This window comes from Suncus etruscus, chromosome 9, assembly GCF_024139225.1.
Source record: "Suncus etruscus isolate mSunEtr1 chromosome 9, mSunEtr1.pri.cur, whole genome shotgun sequence".
NCBI lineage: Eukaryota > Metazoa > Chordata > Mammalia > Eulipotyphla > Soricidae > Suncus > Suncus etruscus.
This window is the reverse complement of record NC_064856.1, coordinates 99,325,747-99,341,620: the sequence shown is the minus strand read 5'-3', so window position 1 is coordinate 99,341,620 and position 15,874 is coordinate 99,325,747. Positions and strand designations below refer to the sequence as shown.

The window sequence follows — 15,874 nt, the reverse complement described above, 5'->3', positions numbered from 1 at the left end:
GGTCAATCTCTATCTATCTATATCTCTCTAGCATATTCTATCTAATCTGCTGAGGAAAAAAAATCCTCTCATGAATGTGGAATCAGATATATTATTACAACATTTCTATCCTTGCCTATGTCATTTGTGCAAGCAGGATCTTCATGGGTCCCAATTCTCTTTTTTAAATCCCCCAAGCAGCACCAGCTTTGAGAAAGCAAAGTGGTCAGTGTTGTTCATTTTTGATCTACTTCAGAATAAAACAAATGCAGCCATGTTCACCCTATTATCAAGTAGTAACCACCCTCCTTTGTGGCTACAGGTTCTGACTTCTCAATTTCCCAATTAGAAAAACTCCATTGTAAGTGAGATAGTCATGAGAATGTAAGTGACTATTATATCCCATAAAGTTTCACCATTCCACCTAGTGCGTGTATATATATATTTGATATCAAGAAAAATGCAAAAAATTTATTATGTGTATCTTGCAGTTCTTCTTGATTCCCTGATACAGTTTAAAAAATGCCATACTAAATATTTAGATGCATCAACAATATTTTAAAGTCACTGATTATTTGAGCCAAACTGTTTTCAGAATTATTTCTTATAAAATAGTTAAGATAAACATTATCATTTAAAATGTACACATTAATATTTAATTATTTATTCAAAATAAGATTCATTTCCAGTAAAATTTATCAAATATCCTTTGTTTTACAATCTACCTGTTACTGAAAATAAGATTCAAAATATGGGGCCGGGGTGGTGGCGCTAGAGGTAAGGTGTCTGCCTTGCCAGCGCTAGCCTAGGACAGACCATGGTTCAAACCCCCGGCATCCCATATGGTCCCCCAAGCCAGGAGTGACTTCTGAGTGCATAGCCAGGAGTAATCCCGGAGCGTCACCGGGTGTGGCCCAAAAAGCAAAAAAAAAAAAAAAAAAGAAAAAAGAAAAAAAAAGATTCAGAATATAAAATATAAAATAACCAGAATTTGTTATTAGATTATACCATGGAACTAACCTGCCACTCCTATATCTTTATCTCCTTCAAGGATCTTCAGATCTGGCTGATGGCAATGGAGAACTGCACTGTATTTACTGAGTTCGTTTTCTTAGGGCTTTCTAGCAGACAGGATGTGCAACTTGGACTCTTTGTGTTCTTTCTCTTTGTTTATGGAACAACTGTGGTTGCCAATGTAGGGATGATCTTGCTCATCAAGATGGACTCCAGACTCCAAACACCCATGTACTATTTCCTGAGTAACCTGTCTTTCTGTGACGTCTGTTATTCCTCCTCAGTCTCACCCAAGATGCTGGCTGATTTCTTATCTGAGAAAAAGAGGATCCAATATAATGTATGTTCCATACAAATGTATACATTTTGTGCATTTGGTGATACTGAATGTCTATTGTTGGCTGTCATGGCATATGATCGCTATGTAGCTATTTGCAATCCACTTCTTTATACAGTTGCAATGTCCAGAAGATTCTGTACCCTGCTGGTTTTCCTCACCTATATCTTGGGCTTTCTAGATTCTGCAGTCCACACTTGTTTAGTTTTCCGGTTGTCCTTCTGCAATTCCAATATAATCAATCACTTCTTATGTGACTTTCCTCCCATGTTAGCTCTTGCCACCTCAGATACATTTATTAATGAGATAATGTTATTCATACTTGGTTCCATTATTTTTGGTTGCAGTGTCTTCACAGTCCTCCTCTCTTACAGCTACATTATAGCTACCATACTTAGAATAAAATCAGCTGAGGGGAGACGAAAAGCTTTCTCTACCTGTGCCTCTCACCTTTGCACAGTGGCTCTCTTTCATGGCACACTTCTCTACATGTACTTGCGACCTAGCTCCAGTTATTCCATGGACACTGACAAAATTACTTCTGTTTTCTACACAGTTGTCATCCCTGTGTTAAACCCATTGATCTATAGCTTAAGGAATAAGGATGTGAAAGATGCCCTGAGAAAAACAATCAGCACTAAATTATGTCATCAGTAGAATCAATGTAACTTCTTTCTACAAATTTCATATGCTAATATGAATTTCTACAAAATAATCATTTCATTAATACATTTAATTGATTATCCATGAGATAATTGCAAACTTATTCATATATCGTGCTTCAGTCATAAAATAATCTAACCTTCATTCTCTTAACAAGAGCACGTTTTCTATTTCCAATAGAATTTTTTCCTGAATTCCAGGATTCTGTACTGCATTACTCCCCATACCTGCCTCCCAGAAATACATTTCTTTCTTTCTCATTATTCTCTCTATATTTCTTTTTTAATTTCAACACTGTGGTTTGAAATATTGCTGTTACTACTACTACTACTACTACTACTACTACTACTACTACTAATAATAATAATAATAATAATAATAATAACAATACTAGATGAGGTATCTATCACTTTACCTGCCTTCAATACCCAATTATTATCTAGAGTGATTATATGTTTATGTCATTATCATAGTTGTTCTTTCTCTGCCCTAACTTTTTTCCCTGTAGACCCACCACATACACAGACACCCACATACATACACATACACAGTCACATTATGCAAGTTTCCTATCATGGACTATTCATATTTATCCTAATCTTTATTATATTTCTGTAATACTAATATAAAAACATGATTTTTATTTACTACATATGAATGTGATCATTCTGTCTATTCCTCTCTCTCTACCAAAATTCAACAATGCATATTAAACTCAATGATTTATTCAGAGGCTCCAAAATCTAGGTATCTGCACTTTGATACAGTTTTGTGTGTCACCATTAAATTTTGCAAATATTTCCATAAATTGTTTAAATACCTTATTTTAGTGCAACCAATGATCTTTAAATCTTTACTATTTATTTTACATTTTATGTAGAATTATTTGGTAAACTGAATCCTCCTTAAAAAATAAAATAAATAATACTTGCCATTGTTGTGTGGTGGTCATTTTTTTCTAGTCAATGTTTAGATACAACATAAGATGATATAAATGTTTTAAGGATCATTGTAATTAATTTAATTAATATTTAGTAAAAAAAACTTTTTAACAGGCGGCTTGTCTCTAAGTAGGTGTCAGAAATAATTCAAAAAATAATATTTTCTTACATTAGACTAAGTCCATCACTTTATAAATTGTTTCTTGTACTCAAAACATTTGTGCTTACTAGATTTTGATAAAGAAATACAAAGATATATACTTTTAATATGAGAAAAAACAGATAGTTACAGAAATCAAAAAGAAATAAATATTTGTAGAGGGTCTACTTTTCAAAAGACAGTATATGGTGTAAAGCCCTTTCATTACAAATGGCCATTTGTACCCTTGCTCAAATTCTAGCATTGTATGTTATATTTTTATAATCAGAGTGGTATCTGAAGCACAGAACCAGAAATAAGCCCTAAATACAGCCATGTTTATCCCATTTCAAACAAAATTTTAGTGCATTTGTGTTTTTGTTAGAAAAAAATTAAATTTTTGGTAGCCTTTAGAATCATTCTAAATGATGGTCATTGTTGGACTTTGCTCAATAATTCCATCTTGAATTAAAATTTCACCATTTGCTATGTTGTTGTGGGAGTCATGGTTTGAAATGTTGAAACAGAAATGAAATCCTATTCACGTAGTAGAGACAGTACAATAAATTGTCTACAGATTTATATCCTCAGACTGTAGAAAAAATAATGAACTGAAATCTGCTTATTATTCTTATGCCAGAGATAATGAAGTAAGAATTATGTCTGTGTGATGTTTTTAATGATTCTAAATGACTTAATGTGAATAATATAAGAGGAAGCTTAATTTTTTTTTTGTTTTTAGAATCACACAAGCAATCATCACAGTTGTCACCAGCTCTGTTTCTTATTTGAGTTGTTTCTTGCTGTGTTTAGGAGACTATGCAGTACCAGAGATCGCATATTAAAAGTGTACACTAGGACTTTTAAAATCACAAGAAAAAGAAATCAAGGAAATCAGTATTCAAGAATTTGTCAATGATTCATCATCATATCATCATTCACCTTTTTGACACAATTGTTTTAAGATAGATATTGTATATTTTACTTATTAATGTGTATATATATATATATATATATATAATTTGTTTTTGGGCCACAACCAGTGATGCTCAGGGGTTACTCCTGGCTATGCGCTCAGACATTGCTCCTGTCTTGGGGGACCATATGGGATGCTGGGGGATAGAACCGTGGTCCATCCTAGGCTAGCTCACGCAAAGCAGATGCCTTACCGCTTGCAGCACAGCTCCAGCCCCTACTTATTAATACTTTTATCAAACTAATAAGTACACCTTCACTACTATGCAAGTAATATGGTACTTTTTAACATAGTCGCTATCATTATGTATTTGAAATTGAGTCAACATATTTTAGTTACTGATATAATGCCAATTATTAGGCACAAAATAGCCCAAAAATTAAGTTTGGGAGGACACAATTTTGAGTATTCCTAATATTCCATTTTTATGAATTATTCAGGTCAGATATAGATGAACAGAAGACATAAACATATACAATAATACAACACTACAAATATTTCATAATTATGTATTTTCCTAATACTTTCTATAAATAGAATTAATTATTTAATTAAATCACAGTGAAATGCAGAGCTATAAAGTTATTTATCAATGAGTATCAGTCATACAATATCCAAAACCCTTCTCCAGTGAACATTTCCCCAACAAAATTTCCCAATTCTTTCCAAACCTACCCTTTCTCCTCTTCCCTTTCTACCTCTATGGCAGACATTTTTAATCCTCTCCCTTTTTGTTTATTCTTTATAAAACAATATTTTACTTAATGACTAATATATGTATATCATTTTACCTTCTTTATGCATCCAGTTCCTATCTAGATATTCAGAGCTGTCGTTTCCATCTATCATTGTTATAAAAGCCCCTTCTTTGTTAAATACTTGTAAACTTCTGTGAAAATCTTCCATCGTGGATTGGACTTGGAACTCATATTTATGGTTTCTATGTATTACTACCACCATCTTGTTTTTTTATCTATTCTGCAAGAGTGTTATTATTTTATGTCTATCACTCTCACTCTGACTCAATTCCTAGGATAAAACTCCCTATATATATGTATATATAATATATAAGCAAGTTTTGTATATGTAAGCAAGTTTCTTTACCTCATCATAATCTGAGAAAAAGCAAAGACAATTTACATCAACTTGATTTTTATGGAGGTATGTTTTATTGCACAGCACATAGTCTGTCTTGGAGACTATCCCGTGTGCAATAGAATGTATATCCATTCTCTAGGTGGGAAAGTCCTAGATATATTTAAAAGTCACTATCTCCAATTTTTTTCTTCAGAGCTAGTATATCCTTATTAAGTTTAAACTAGCTGACCTATCAAGGGGTGACAGAGTGGTGTTGAAGCCTACCACTATTATTATCATGCTATTTATGTCTTTCTTAAAAATATATTAGCAGGTCTGGTGAGGTGGCTCTAGAGGTAAGGTATCTGCCTTGCAAATTCTAGCCAAGGAAAGATCACAACCGCAGTTTGATCCCCTGGCGTCCCATATGGTCCCCCAAGCTAGGGACAATTTCTGAGTGCTTAGCCAGGAGTAACCCCTGAGCATCAAACGGGTGTGGCCTGAAAAAGCAATACATGTATATATATATCAGCAATTGTTATTTACTTTTTGCTCATTGGGTATATATATATGCTTAGAAGTCTGGTATTTTTATGCAACTTTTGACTTTGAGTCTATGTTTAACTATTTAGATGTGTTTCTTGCAGGCAGCAAAACATTAGATTCAGTTTTCTTATATATTTTGCCACTCTGTGTCTATTAACTGGAGCAGTTATTCCATTGATATTGAGAGATAAGATTGACATGTGATGCAGTGCCATATTTTTGTAGGAGCTTGTTGTATTTGTTGGGACTGCCTTGTCTTAAAGTAGACCTTTCAACTCTTCTTTTAAGGTTAGTTTTGAGTCTGTAAAGTTTCTGAGATGTTGGTTTTCCATGAACTTCTGTATCCTTTCTTCAAATCTGAATAAAAGTTTGGCTGAATAAATAATCTAGTGAAGAATTCTAGTGAAGAATTGAATTTTGTCACTATATTCACAATTGCCTTTTGGTCTTGAGTGTTGCTTGTGATAAATTTGCTGTAAACCTTAGGGGTGCTTATTTGTATGTAATTTCCATTTTTTATCTTGCTGTTTTCATATTTTATCCCTTTATTGTGTCTAGGATGTGTCTTGGGGTAATTTGATTTGGGTCTCTTTTAGCTTTTACTCTTCAGGCATCCAGGATGTGGTGGAAAGCACTCTTTAGTTATGGAAATTTCTCAGTAATGATATCATGACTGCTGATTCTTAATGTCTTTTCCTTCCTGAGTCATTGGGTCTCCCAAGATTTTACATTGTCTATGAGTTTATCCGGTACTTCTATTTTCATCTGTTTAAACTTTAATATTTTTCCACTTCTTGTCAGTGATTTAAAGTTTGTTTTCCAGCTTCTTCTGTTGTATAGAAGTGTCGTGCAGCTTATCTTCCATATCACTGATCCTGATCTTAGTATATGTTATTCAGCCTGTGAAGCTTTAATGAGGTTTTCATTTCACCTACCATGTTTTTTCAGCCCTGATACTTTTGTTTGAAATTTTCTCATTTCTACTCTCATATCCTCTTGAGTCTTATGGGCTGCTCATTTCATGGCTTCTTTGAATTCTTTGAACAGCATTAACATTTCCTCTCTAAACTCTTGACCAGAGACTTTTGTAGGTGGCTGATGATGTTTGGGTCTTCAGAACTAACATCTTCAGTCACAAGGTGTTGTAGGGTTCTGTATGTTTTTCTCATTGTGACCTTTAGAGGGTGGTACTGTGTTTCATTGGTGGTTATGCGACTTCTTGACTAGAAGGAATGAGCTACAGCTTATATTCTCTTTGTGGTCACATACTTGACTGGGCTCACACAACTGAATTCAGTTTCAATGGTGCTTTTTAAGTCCAAACTCTAGCCCAAAAGTCACTTTTTCTGGGCTCACACACATCAGTTCAATTCAGACTGATGGTTTTTTTTTTATTCCAACATCTGTCCAAAGCTTATAAGCCACTGAAGCTGGGCTTATACACCTCAGCTCAATTCAAACCGGTGTTTTTTGTTTGCTTGATTGTTTTTTATACAAATCTTGCCAAAGCCCAAAGCTATTGCAACTGAGCTCACACACTTCAAATCATTCAAATTGGTGCTTTGTTCAGTCCAGTGTTGTATTAGTTGAAAATATAAAGTCCTAGAGTTAGGGTGAGGTCTTTCTCTGTATGGCATGGCACCTGTAGCCCTTTCCAGTGGGTCAGAAGGTATAGGATAATGGAGTAGAAAAATCACACGCTGTCAGATGAAGTTTTAAGAGACAGCCAGTTTTATATCATGGCCCTAACTGCCATGTACATTTCCTCACATGACTTCTATGCTAAACCTTTTCAAGCAGCCTCTCTCTGCTGTCCTCCATGATCCCTTGCTGCCTTTTCTCTATTCTTACTGCCTCTTTTCCCCTTCCCACTAGGCAACACCTGTATTACCAACTGCAAACCCCTTCCTGCTGTGCGTGGGTATGACTGACCATCCAGGTCATATCAGCATATGGATTTGGGGGAGGGGTAATATTCACCCCTTCTTTGTCTGAAACAAAAAAATATGAGAAAAATTAACAGTTTGTTTTCCTGTTCTCTGCCAAAGGCAGGAACCCAAAGCATCAACGTTTAATGTGTACACAATTCATTTTTACAGCTTTTTCCATATCTTATACATATCACAAAACTTTTACCTAGACTTCTCTGAGCATAAACATTAAAACATTTTGCAGATACACTTGTAGTTTGAAAATTCTTAGCACTATTCCACCAAGCACTCTTATAAGTCTAAAGCATCCTACTTCCTTCCCATAAACTTCTCTAAGCAAAATTACAAGAACATTTATGCAGAAAATACAATTTGAAGAAAAAGACTGCTCCATAAGAGACACAATAAAACATCATAGCAATTGGCAATTATTCATTAGGAAAAACTTTATAAAACAAATTTTAACCAGCAAGACAATGATCGATGCAAATAGGGTCAACATATAAACCTGAAACACAGTTAAGTTGCAGGATGTTTTGAAAATCAGCTTCTTTGTGGGTTTCACTGGGCTTGTGCTCTCATCAACTCCATTTACTTTTTCTTTATCATCATTATGTCCAGACACCGGTGAGCTGGGGGTGACTCCCCAGGGTGGGCGGGCTGGCCACTGGTTTCAGCTCCAGAAAACCCCAGTCCTGCTGGCAATTCCAGGCTGGGAAGAGTGCCTCTGTCCCTTGCAGCAGCTCATGCTGGTTTTGGCGCCTGTCCACAGGCAGAGCAGCTCTCTGCCCCTGTTGCAGTGGGTCTGGGAGCTTAGAGTACCTGAGGTCCTTTGAGCTGAAATCTAGGTTTCTATTCATCTTCCTGACTCCAGTTTTCTATCAATGAAGCCTTTTTTTCTGGCTTTTTTTTCCCAATCAGTGGCCTCTATAATTTTCTGCAGATTGGAAGGCCAAGGTTCTCAGAAAAAACATCTTTGGTAGAAGAAAGATCAGGGTGCTCCAAGTTATCAGCATTCCCTCCTCCACTGAACACTCTCTTTCCTGAAGGGGTCTCTGCCATGTTCAGATCAGGCGTCATGTGCTGATCAGGTGACCCAACGTTCTCACCCCAGCTCAAGAAAGCTGAGATCACCCACCCAAAAGTCAAAGCAGGCACTATCACTGTCATCTCAGATTCTCAAGCTATGTCTATGTACAAGTTGTTGTATTAATATAAAATATAAAGTCCTAGAGTTGTGTTGAGTCCTTTCTCAGCATGGTGCCTCTAGCCCCTTGACCAACTGTCTGAAGGTTTGTGGAAAATGTCAGAGATTCACAAACAGTCAGATGAAGTTTCAGGAGTCAGCCAGTTTTATTTCACGGCCCTAACTGCCCTGTACATTTCCCCACATGGCTTCTATGTTAAACTTTTTAAAGTAGTCTCACTCTGCTTCCCTCTATGATCCATTGCTGCCTTTCCACAGTTTCTTGTTCCCTTCTCCCCCCTACCAGCAGGCAACGCCTTTATTAACAGCTGCAAACCTCTTATGGCTGTGGGTGGGTCTAACTATCCAGGTGATATCAGCATATGGAATTAGGGGAGGGATAACACAACTGCAGACAATAAGCCACTGTGACTGGACTGGACTCACATAATTTGCCTCAATTCAAATATAATAGTTTATTATCCATTTATCTGTTCCAGGACATCTTAGCTTTTTTTTCCAGTTATAGATATTCTTAATAGGGTTACAAAAAAATGCACAGGGCTTTTATACAGTATGATTTTGTGCCCCCACCTTTCCCCCAATATACTATTTTGGCAATATTGCAACAAAACACACACGCCATGGATTTTAAATATATTTCATCCTTCCTCTTACCTACTACTCTCTTTAGATTATGCCAAAGATTCATAAATGTGCCTGTTCTATCTTTCTCTTTTCCTTTAAAAAAAATTGAGGCACAGATGTAGGGCATTTGCCTTGCAAATGGCTGACCTGGGATGGACCAGGGCTTATTCCTGGCATCCTATATGGTCTCCCAAGTCAAAAGTGACGTCTGAGCACAGAGCCAGGAGTAACCCCTGAGTGCCACTGGATGTGGTCCAAAAACAAAAAAAAAAGAAAGAATGCAAAAAACCTCAATGACTCTCTGAAAATCTATATTACTTAAATGGGTAAAACTGAATATGGCAGTCGCATTTTATACTGTCCTGCTAAATATTTGGTAATTGAACTTAGACAGCATTGCTGTCTTTAGGAAAGACCTCTATCACACCATTGTGATTCCATGTTAAATTTATTCTCTTATAGTTCATAGAACAGTGAAGGAAAAATTGAAAACAAAAGTCTGAATATAAATATATTGATAATCATAAATTTATAGGCATGTAAAGATGTATATCCAGACACTTAATTTTATGTAATTATTAACCATTATACACTATTTCTATGTTTATTTTAAGTAATTTAACCGGCAATATGGTAAGCCTTTATAAACCACCTATATAATATGAAAATATCTGAAAATGAACAATGGTAAATTTAATCATGGCTGAAGTACACAGTATAAAGAATTTCTCACCAACTCCATAGCATAGAAGAACCTCATGTATGAAAGACTGAGGGGCACTGATTCATCAAAAGTATATAAATACAAATATTTGTTTATAATTAGTTATAAAAACTAGTATATTGTTGGAGTCCTCACTGGATATTTGACACTTCTTTTTGTACTGGTGGAGTGTTTCACCTTTTTCTCCTTCGTATCTCTAACTGAGGATGAGACCCTCTAGAAGAATTCCGCTTATTTTCTGCGTATTAGACCTTTACCCCGGTTTATTACTATTCCCTTCTTCGAAAAAAACCACATAACTTGAACTAGCTAGTCCTGCCCCCCAGTTAGAGGGGGAAATAAGGGAGGCACCAAGACCAAACAGGTACAAGACTACTAAGTATTAGGCTAGATACAGAGGGAACAACATATTCTGGCAACCCTAGGCATGAGGGAAGAGCATATGGGAGGTAGGACAAAAACAGAGGTGTAGGGAGGACAAATTGGTGATGGAAATCCCCCCTGATTTTATGTAAATCTGTACCTAAAATATTATTGTCAACAATATGTAAGCCACTATGATCAAAATAAAAAGTAAATTAAAAAAAAACTAGTACATAGCGATTTATCATATTAATTTCAGTTTTTCAGATTAATTTTTCAGATTAATTTCAGATTATAGTTCAGACAAAATATATGTTAACTTTTAATCATTTTTTGTTTGAATTCTGAACGTAGGGAGGTTTTATTTTGAAATAGACAAATGCTTTATTTTTGCCATTTTCATTATACCAAAATAGCATAGTTACAATTGTGATTACTAATGCCTGTAGAATACAAAATTATTGCACCTCTGCCAACACCATAGTTCATAGAAAGTGTACCATTATATGTCCTTCGCTCTCCTCAAACTTTACCTTTCCAAGTCATTCTTTTTGACATGATTTGATAAATTCAGTTTTGTAGTCTGTGACTGAGAGTTAATTATCATTACATGCATACTGAGAACCCATTTCTTCTTTACATGTAAAAAGTGAAATATTCCAATTTTCCTTTCTCTTTTAACATTACTTTATATTTATTTAACATTACTATATATTTTTATCATTTTCTATCAATAAACAAGATTTTTCTTAAAAATGTATGTTACAGTATGTATATGTGTTTGCCAAGGTTTGTTTAATCATTGGTCTTTGTTTGGACATTAAAATATTTTCACACACAGTCAGAGGGGTGGCTCACAGTAGGGCGTTTTCCTTGCACGTGACTGGCCTAGGACAGAACTTTGCTTCCCTGGCATCCCATATGGTCCCTCAAGCCAGGAGTAACCCCTAAGCGTCACCGGGTGTGGCTCCCAAATAAAAACAAACAAACAAACAAACAAACAAACAAAAACACAAAACAAAAGAACACGTTTTCACACAGACAATTGGCAATTTAAATTTTGTTGTTGTTGTTTTATGGGCCATAGCCGGCTGTGCTCAAGGACTCTATGCTTAGAATCAATCACTTCTAACAGGCCGCAAAAGATCCTCCATACAACATTTTGTGGCCCTGCCCTAGAGGAATCTTTTTCTGTTTTGTTTTGTTTTAGTTGTTTGGGTTACACCCCCCCAATGTTCAAGGCTTACTACTGACTTTGTACTCAAGGATCGCCCCAATTTTGCCGCCTGCGCCCCCAAGTAAATTGAGTTTGACACCCCTGGAAGGTGACCATATGGGATGCTGGTAGTGAACCCGAGTCCATCCCGGGTCATCCGCATGCAAGGCAAATGACCTACCGATGTGCTATCACTCTGCCTCTTATTGAAAAAAAATGTTTAAAATTACTATCATCAATAAAATGTAAACACCAACAATGTTATTATCTCATAGAAGTGAAAATATGACAAAAATATGACAAAAATAATAAGAACTGCAGTATGGATAAGAATGCAGTGTAAATATGTGCAATTTTTCCCTTATGGTAGGAATATTGCATTATTTATTATCTATAAAAATAATATGAAGGCTTCACTGTGTATTAAAAGTTAAATTTATATACTTTCATCTAATGCACTGATTTCACTTCTTGCCACATTATACTTTCATATAATGTACTGATTTCACTTCTTGCCACATTTCACCAAAAAACTAAATCACATATGAGAAAAGAATCTATGGTTACTATGTAAATGTACATTTTTATGATGAAGAAAACATATAACTTTAATCTGTTCAATAACAAAGGCTTTATGCAATCTAGCTTCAGAAAATATAAGTTTTACTATTAATTTTTAAACAATTTAATTATAAATGCATTAAAGATCTTATATAATATAGCTTTTATAGAACAGTTTATTGTCTTAAGTTGTTGAAAATAGGCATCTTGTTTATAAAAGTTGTATTAAATAGCCAAGGGCATAACTTTTGCTAACAAAAAGAAACCATAGTCAATCATGCTTTTTTATTCCATTTTCAGGAACTAAACCTGTTTGAAAGTGACTTCGCAACAGTAGCTGTAACTGCATTCTGAACATTGGAGGTACAAGTATAAAAGTTGTGCGCCTGTGTGTTATAAGCCATGGTATTTGAAGGGTAACAGTAAAATTATAAAAATGAGTTTTTCTAATTTTTTTATTCAAATGTCTTTAAAACACCATTAAGGTCATTATCTCCATGCCTAAAGAAAGAATTCTTTATGAACATATACATTCCTTTGAGAATTAATTTAGATTTCTCAATTTCAGTAAAACTTGCACCTTCTAAATTTCACTGGGAGTAGGTGTTAATAGAGTACAGTCTGGAGGGAAATTTATGTTTATAGTGTCAATTCTGGGCATGAAGAACTGTTAATGATGTCATCTCTCATCTAAGGAGTTGAGAAAACAACAGAGAAATAATGAGAAAGGAACAAATTTATAGAAGATACCAAAGATCTTATTTTTTTTATCAAGTATGAGCCAAAGAGGAAGAGTAGTTGAATATCTGTTAGGCACTGGTAGTATATCATTTCCTTAGATTTTTTTGGAAATAACTATATATTGATAATTTGATTGTGACTATTTTTATTTAACATATTTCATCAGCAAAATTTAGTATAATACTCCAGGAATTATCAAATCAAAAACACAGTGTACATGTTTGCTTTTTTGGTACCAGCAAATAACTCTAATGAACCATACATGCAAAGGATATGATCTTTCACATAACCATATCATAATCACAATGGCATTAGAAGGGATGAATAATTGTAAATAAAGATCAATTAAAATTAATAAAGAACTAGACTGGTTGTATAGTGTGTAAAGTTCTTTCTTTGCCTACCTAGGAGTGCAACTGTGGATAATTGATTATTGGTGGATGTATCTTTATAAAGGAGCATGAAAGCCTAAGTACTCATTAGGTACAGTAAGGTATGAAAACATAAATAAATGTATTGGACAGGAGTATGAAATTAAAGAACACATCCTTACAGCAATATTTTATTTAGTATACATAATATTGGGCACTAAGGAAATTTGTACAAGAAAATTTGAATATGTTGTGTTTATCCCAATGCAATACCCACCAATGAAAAATGTCAGTTAATAAGCACATTACTAGTTCTATTATTTAGTCCTGAGGAAAAAAAGTGCTAAATATACAGGGATCACAAATAGTTCTCATATAACAGAAGTCAGGAAGGAGCAGTGCTGAGCAGTCTGCAAAAGAATTGCATGAAGCTACCAGTAGTTCTCAGTAGAAATAGTTATTCCTACTTCTCTGACTTGTATTTTAAATTCTTACTTTCTTAATTTTTGACTAAAAGATTTCTAATAAAATTCGGAGTGAATGTATTATTAGTCCTATATTTTAATATTTAATTAAATTTATATCCATATTCACACTAAGAACTTTTAATAAAAATATCTGACTTTGAAGATTACTGCACACCTGTACACATCTGTTGATTGCCTTAGTTGTACTTTATTTTAGTTATTTTATATTTAAAAGGTATTAATTTTAGAAGTCACGTTCATAGGGACATATTTTAATAAGTTTAAAGAAAGAGTTTGGAGGCATCATCTTAGTCAAATTTCTTCATTTACCTTCAACTCTACTTTTTATTTTCAATAAAGGAGGGGACATCATTTATAAATATAATGTACCACATAACTTTATTTTTCAAATAGAGACGTGAAAAATAGAATTAAATTGGCACAAAGAATCATCACATTCTTTTAAAGAACTGGAAAGGATTTTATAGGTACTCTGGAAAGTAAGTTATCCAAGAAAAATAATGAAGCCAAACTGGCATTTTAGTGGATACATTTGTTTTATGTAATACAATTTAATTGTTACAATAATAAATTTGTTTAAACAACCATGAGTTATATGAAAGTAGGTGAATATAAACAATGGTACATATATTCATCTGAATCTGCTAATAATAAAACTTGCGTAGCATATCAGGTCCTGACTTAACGTGGAGGAACCTCATATAGAGATTGAGGATAATGTATGAAAAAAGTATATCATTGAAATATTTACTTTTATTTGGTTTAATTGAATGCCAGATTTTGTTAGAGCCCACAGGTGTTAAAAAAATTTCCCTAATTTTCTTTTTGTTTGAGCTCTCTGTATAGAGAATTTCATTTTAAATGTCTTATTTTCAATTTTCTTTTGTTTGTTTTTGGGCCACACCTGGAGATGCTCAGTGGTTACTCCTTGCTCTATGCTCAGAAATCATTCCTGGCTTTGGAGACCGTATGGAGCTTCAGGGGAATCTAACCACCGTCTATCCTACATTAGCGCTTGCAAGGCAAATGCCCTACCACCTGTGCCACCACTCCAGGTCCTTATTTTCAAATTTGCAAATGTTTAATAAGGATTTGTTTATTTTACTTAATGAATAATGTCCAAAGCCATCGCATATCTATTTTAATCAAAATGTCAAAGACCCAATGTCAATCTATTTCATTTTTTAGTACTCTTCCACCTCTTACTCTCTCATTCTCTTTTCCTGTCCCCATTGCTTGGTAGTCTCAGTTTTGCAATTTCTGTCCAATAGTAAGTTATCATGTTATCTTGCATCCTAATATTCCATGTTTTATTTCTTTGTAAGCCACATGAATTTAAATTATGCAGTATTTTGTTCTACCTTCAACTGAAATTTATCCAATTTTGATCATGATGTAGCAAGAAGCAAGTATTTCACATATCTAGTGTAAAAACTGAATTGTACCGTATGTGTATTAAATCTTGTTTATCCACACATTCTTTGTTGAGCATAGAAATGTTTTCTTGGGGCCGGGCGGTGGTGCTGGAGGTAAGGTGCCTGCCTTGCCTGCGCTAGCCTAGGACGGACAGCGGTTCGATCCCCCGGCGTCCCATATGGTCCCCCAAGAAGCCAGGAGCAACTTCTGAGTGCATAGCCAGGAGTAACCCCTGAGCGTCACAGGGTGTGGCCCAAAAACCAAAAAAAAAAAAAAAGAAATGTTTTCTTGCAGCCAATAGACTGTAAGTATATATATTAAATTATTATAAAGAATATATTAATTATTGACAAAGAATATAAATGAAGACAACATTGCAATAATGACCTCCTGCATTTAAAGTACACTACATGGGGCCGGAGAGATAGCATGGCATGGAGGTAGGGTGTTTGCCTTGCATGCAGAAGGAAGGTGGTTCGAATCCCGGCATCCCATATGGTCCCCCAAGCCTGACCAGGGGCAATTTCTGAGCATAGATTTAGGTGTAGCTCCTGAAC

The 15,874-nt window shown here is 34.8% G+C and overlaps 1 protein-coding gene across 1 annotated transcript; it reads left to right on the top strand.

Annotated features, from left to right (window-relative positions):
• The first annotated feature begins 1,048 nt into the window (after positions 1-1,048).
• LOC126018656 (olfactory receptor 5W2-like) lies at positions 1,049-1,987 on the top strand. The gene has a single exon (XM_049780756.1). The coding sequence runs from the start codon at positions 1,049-1,051 to the stop codon at positions 1,985-1,987; it is 939 nt and encodes a 312-aa protein (XP_049636713.1).
• Positions 1,988-15,874: the final 13,887 nt, after the last annotated feature.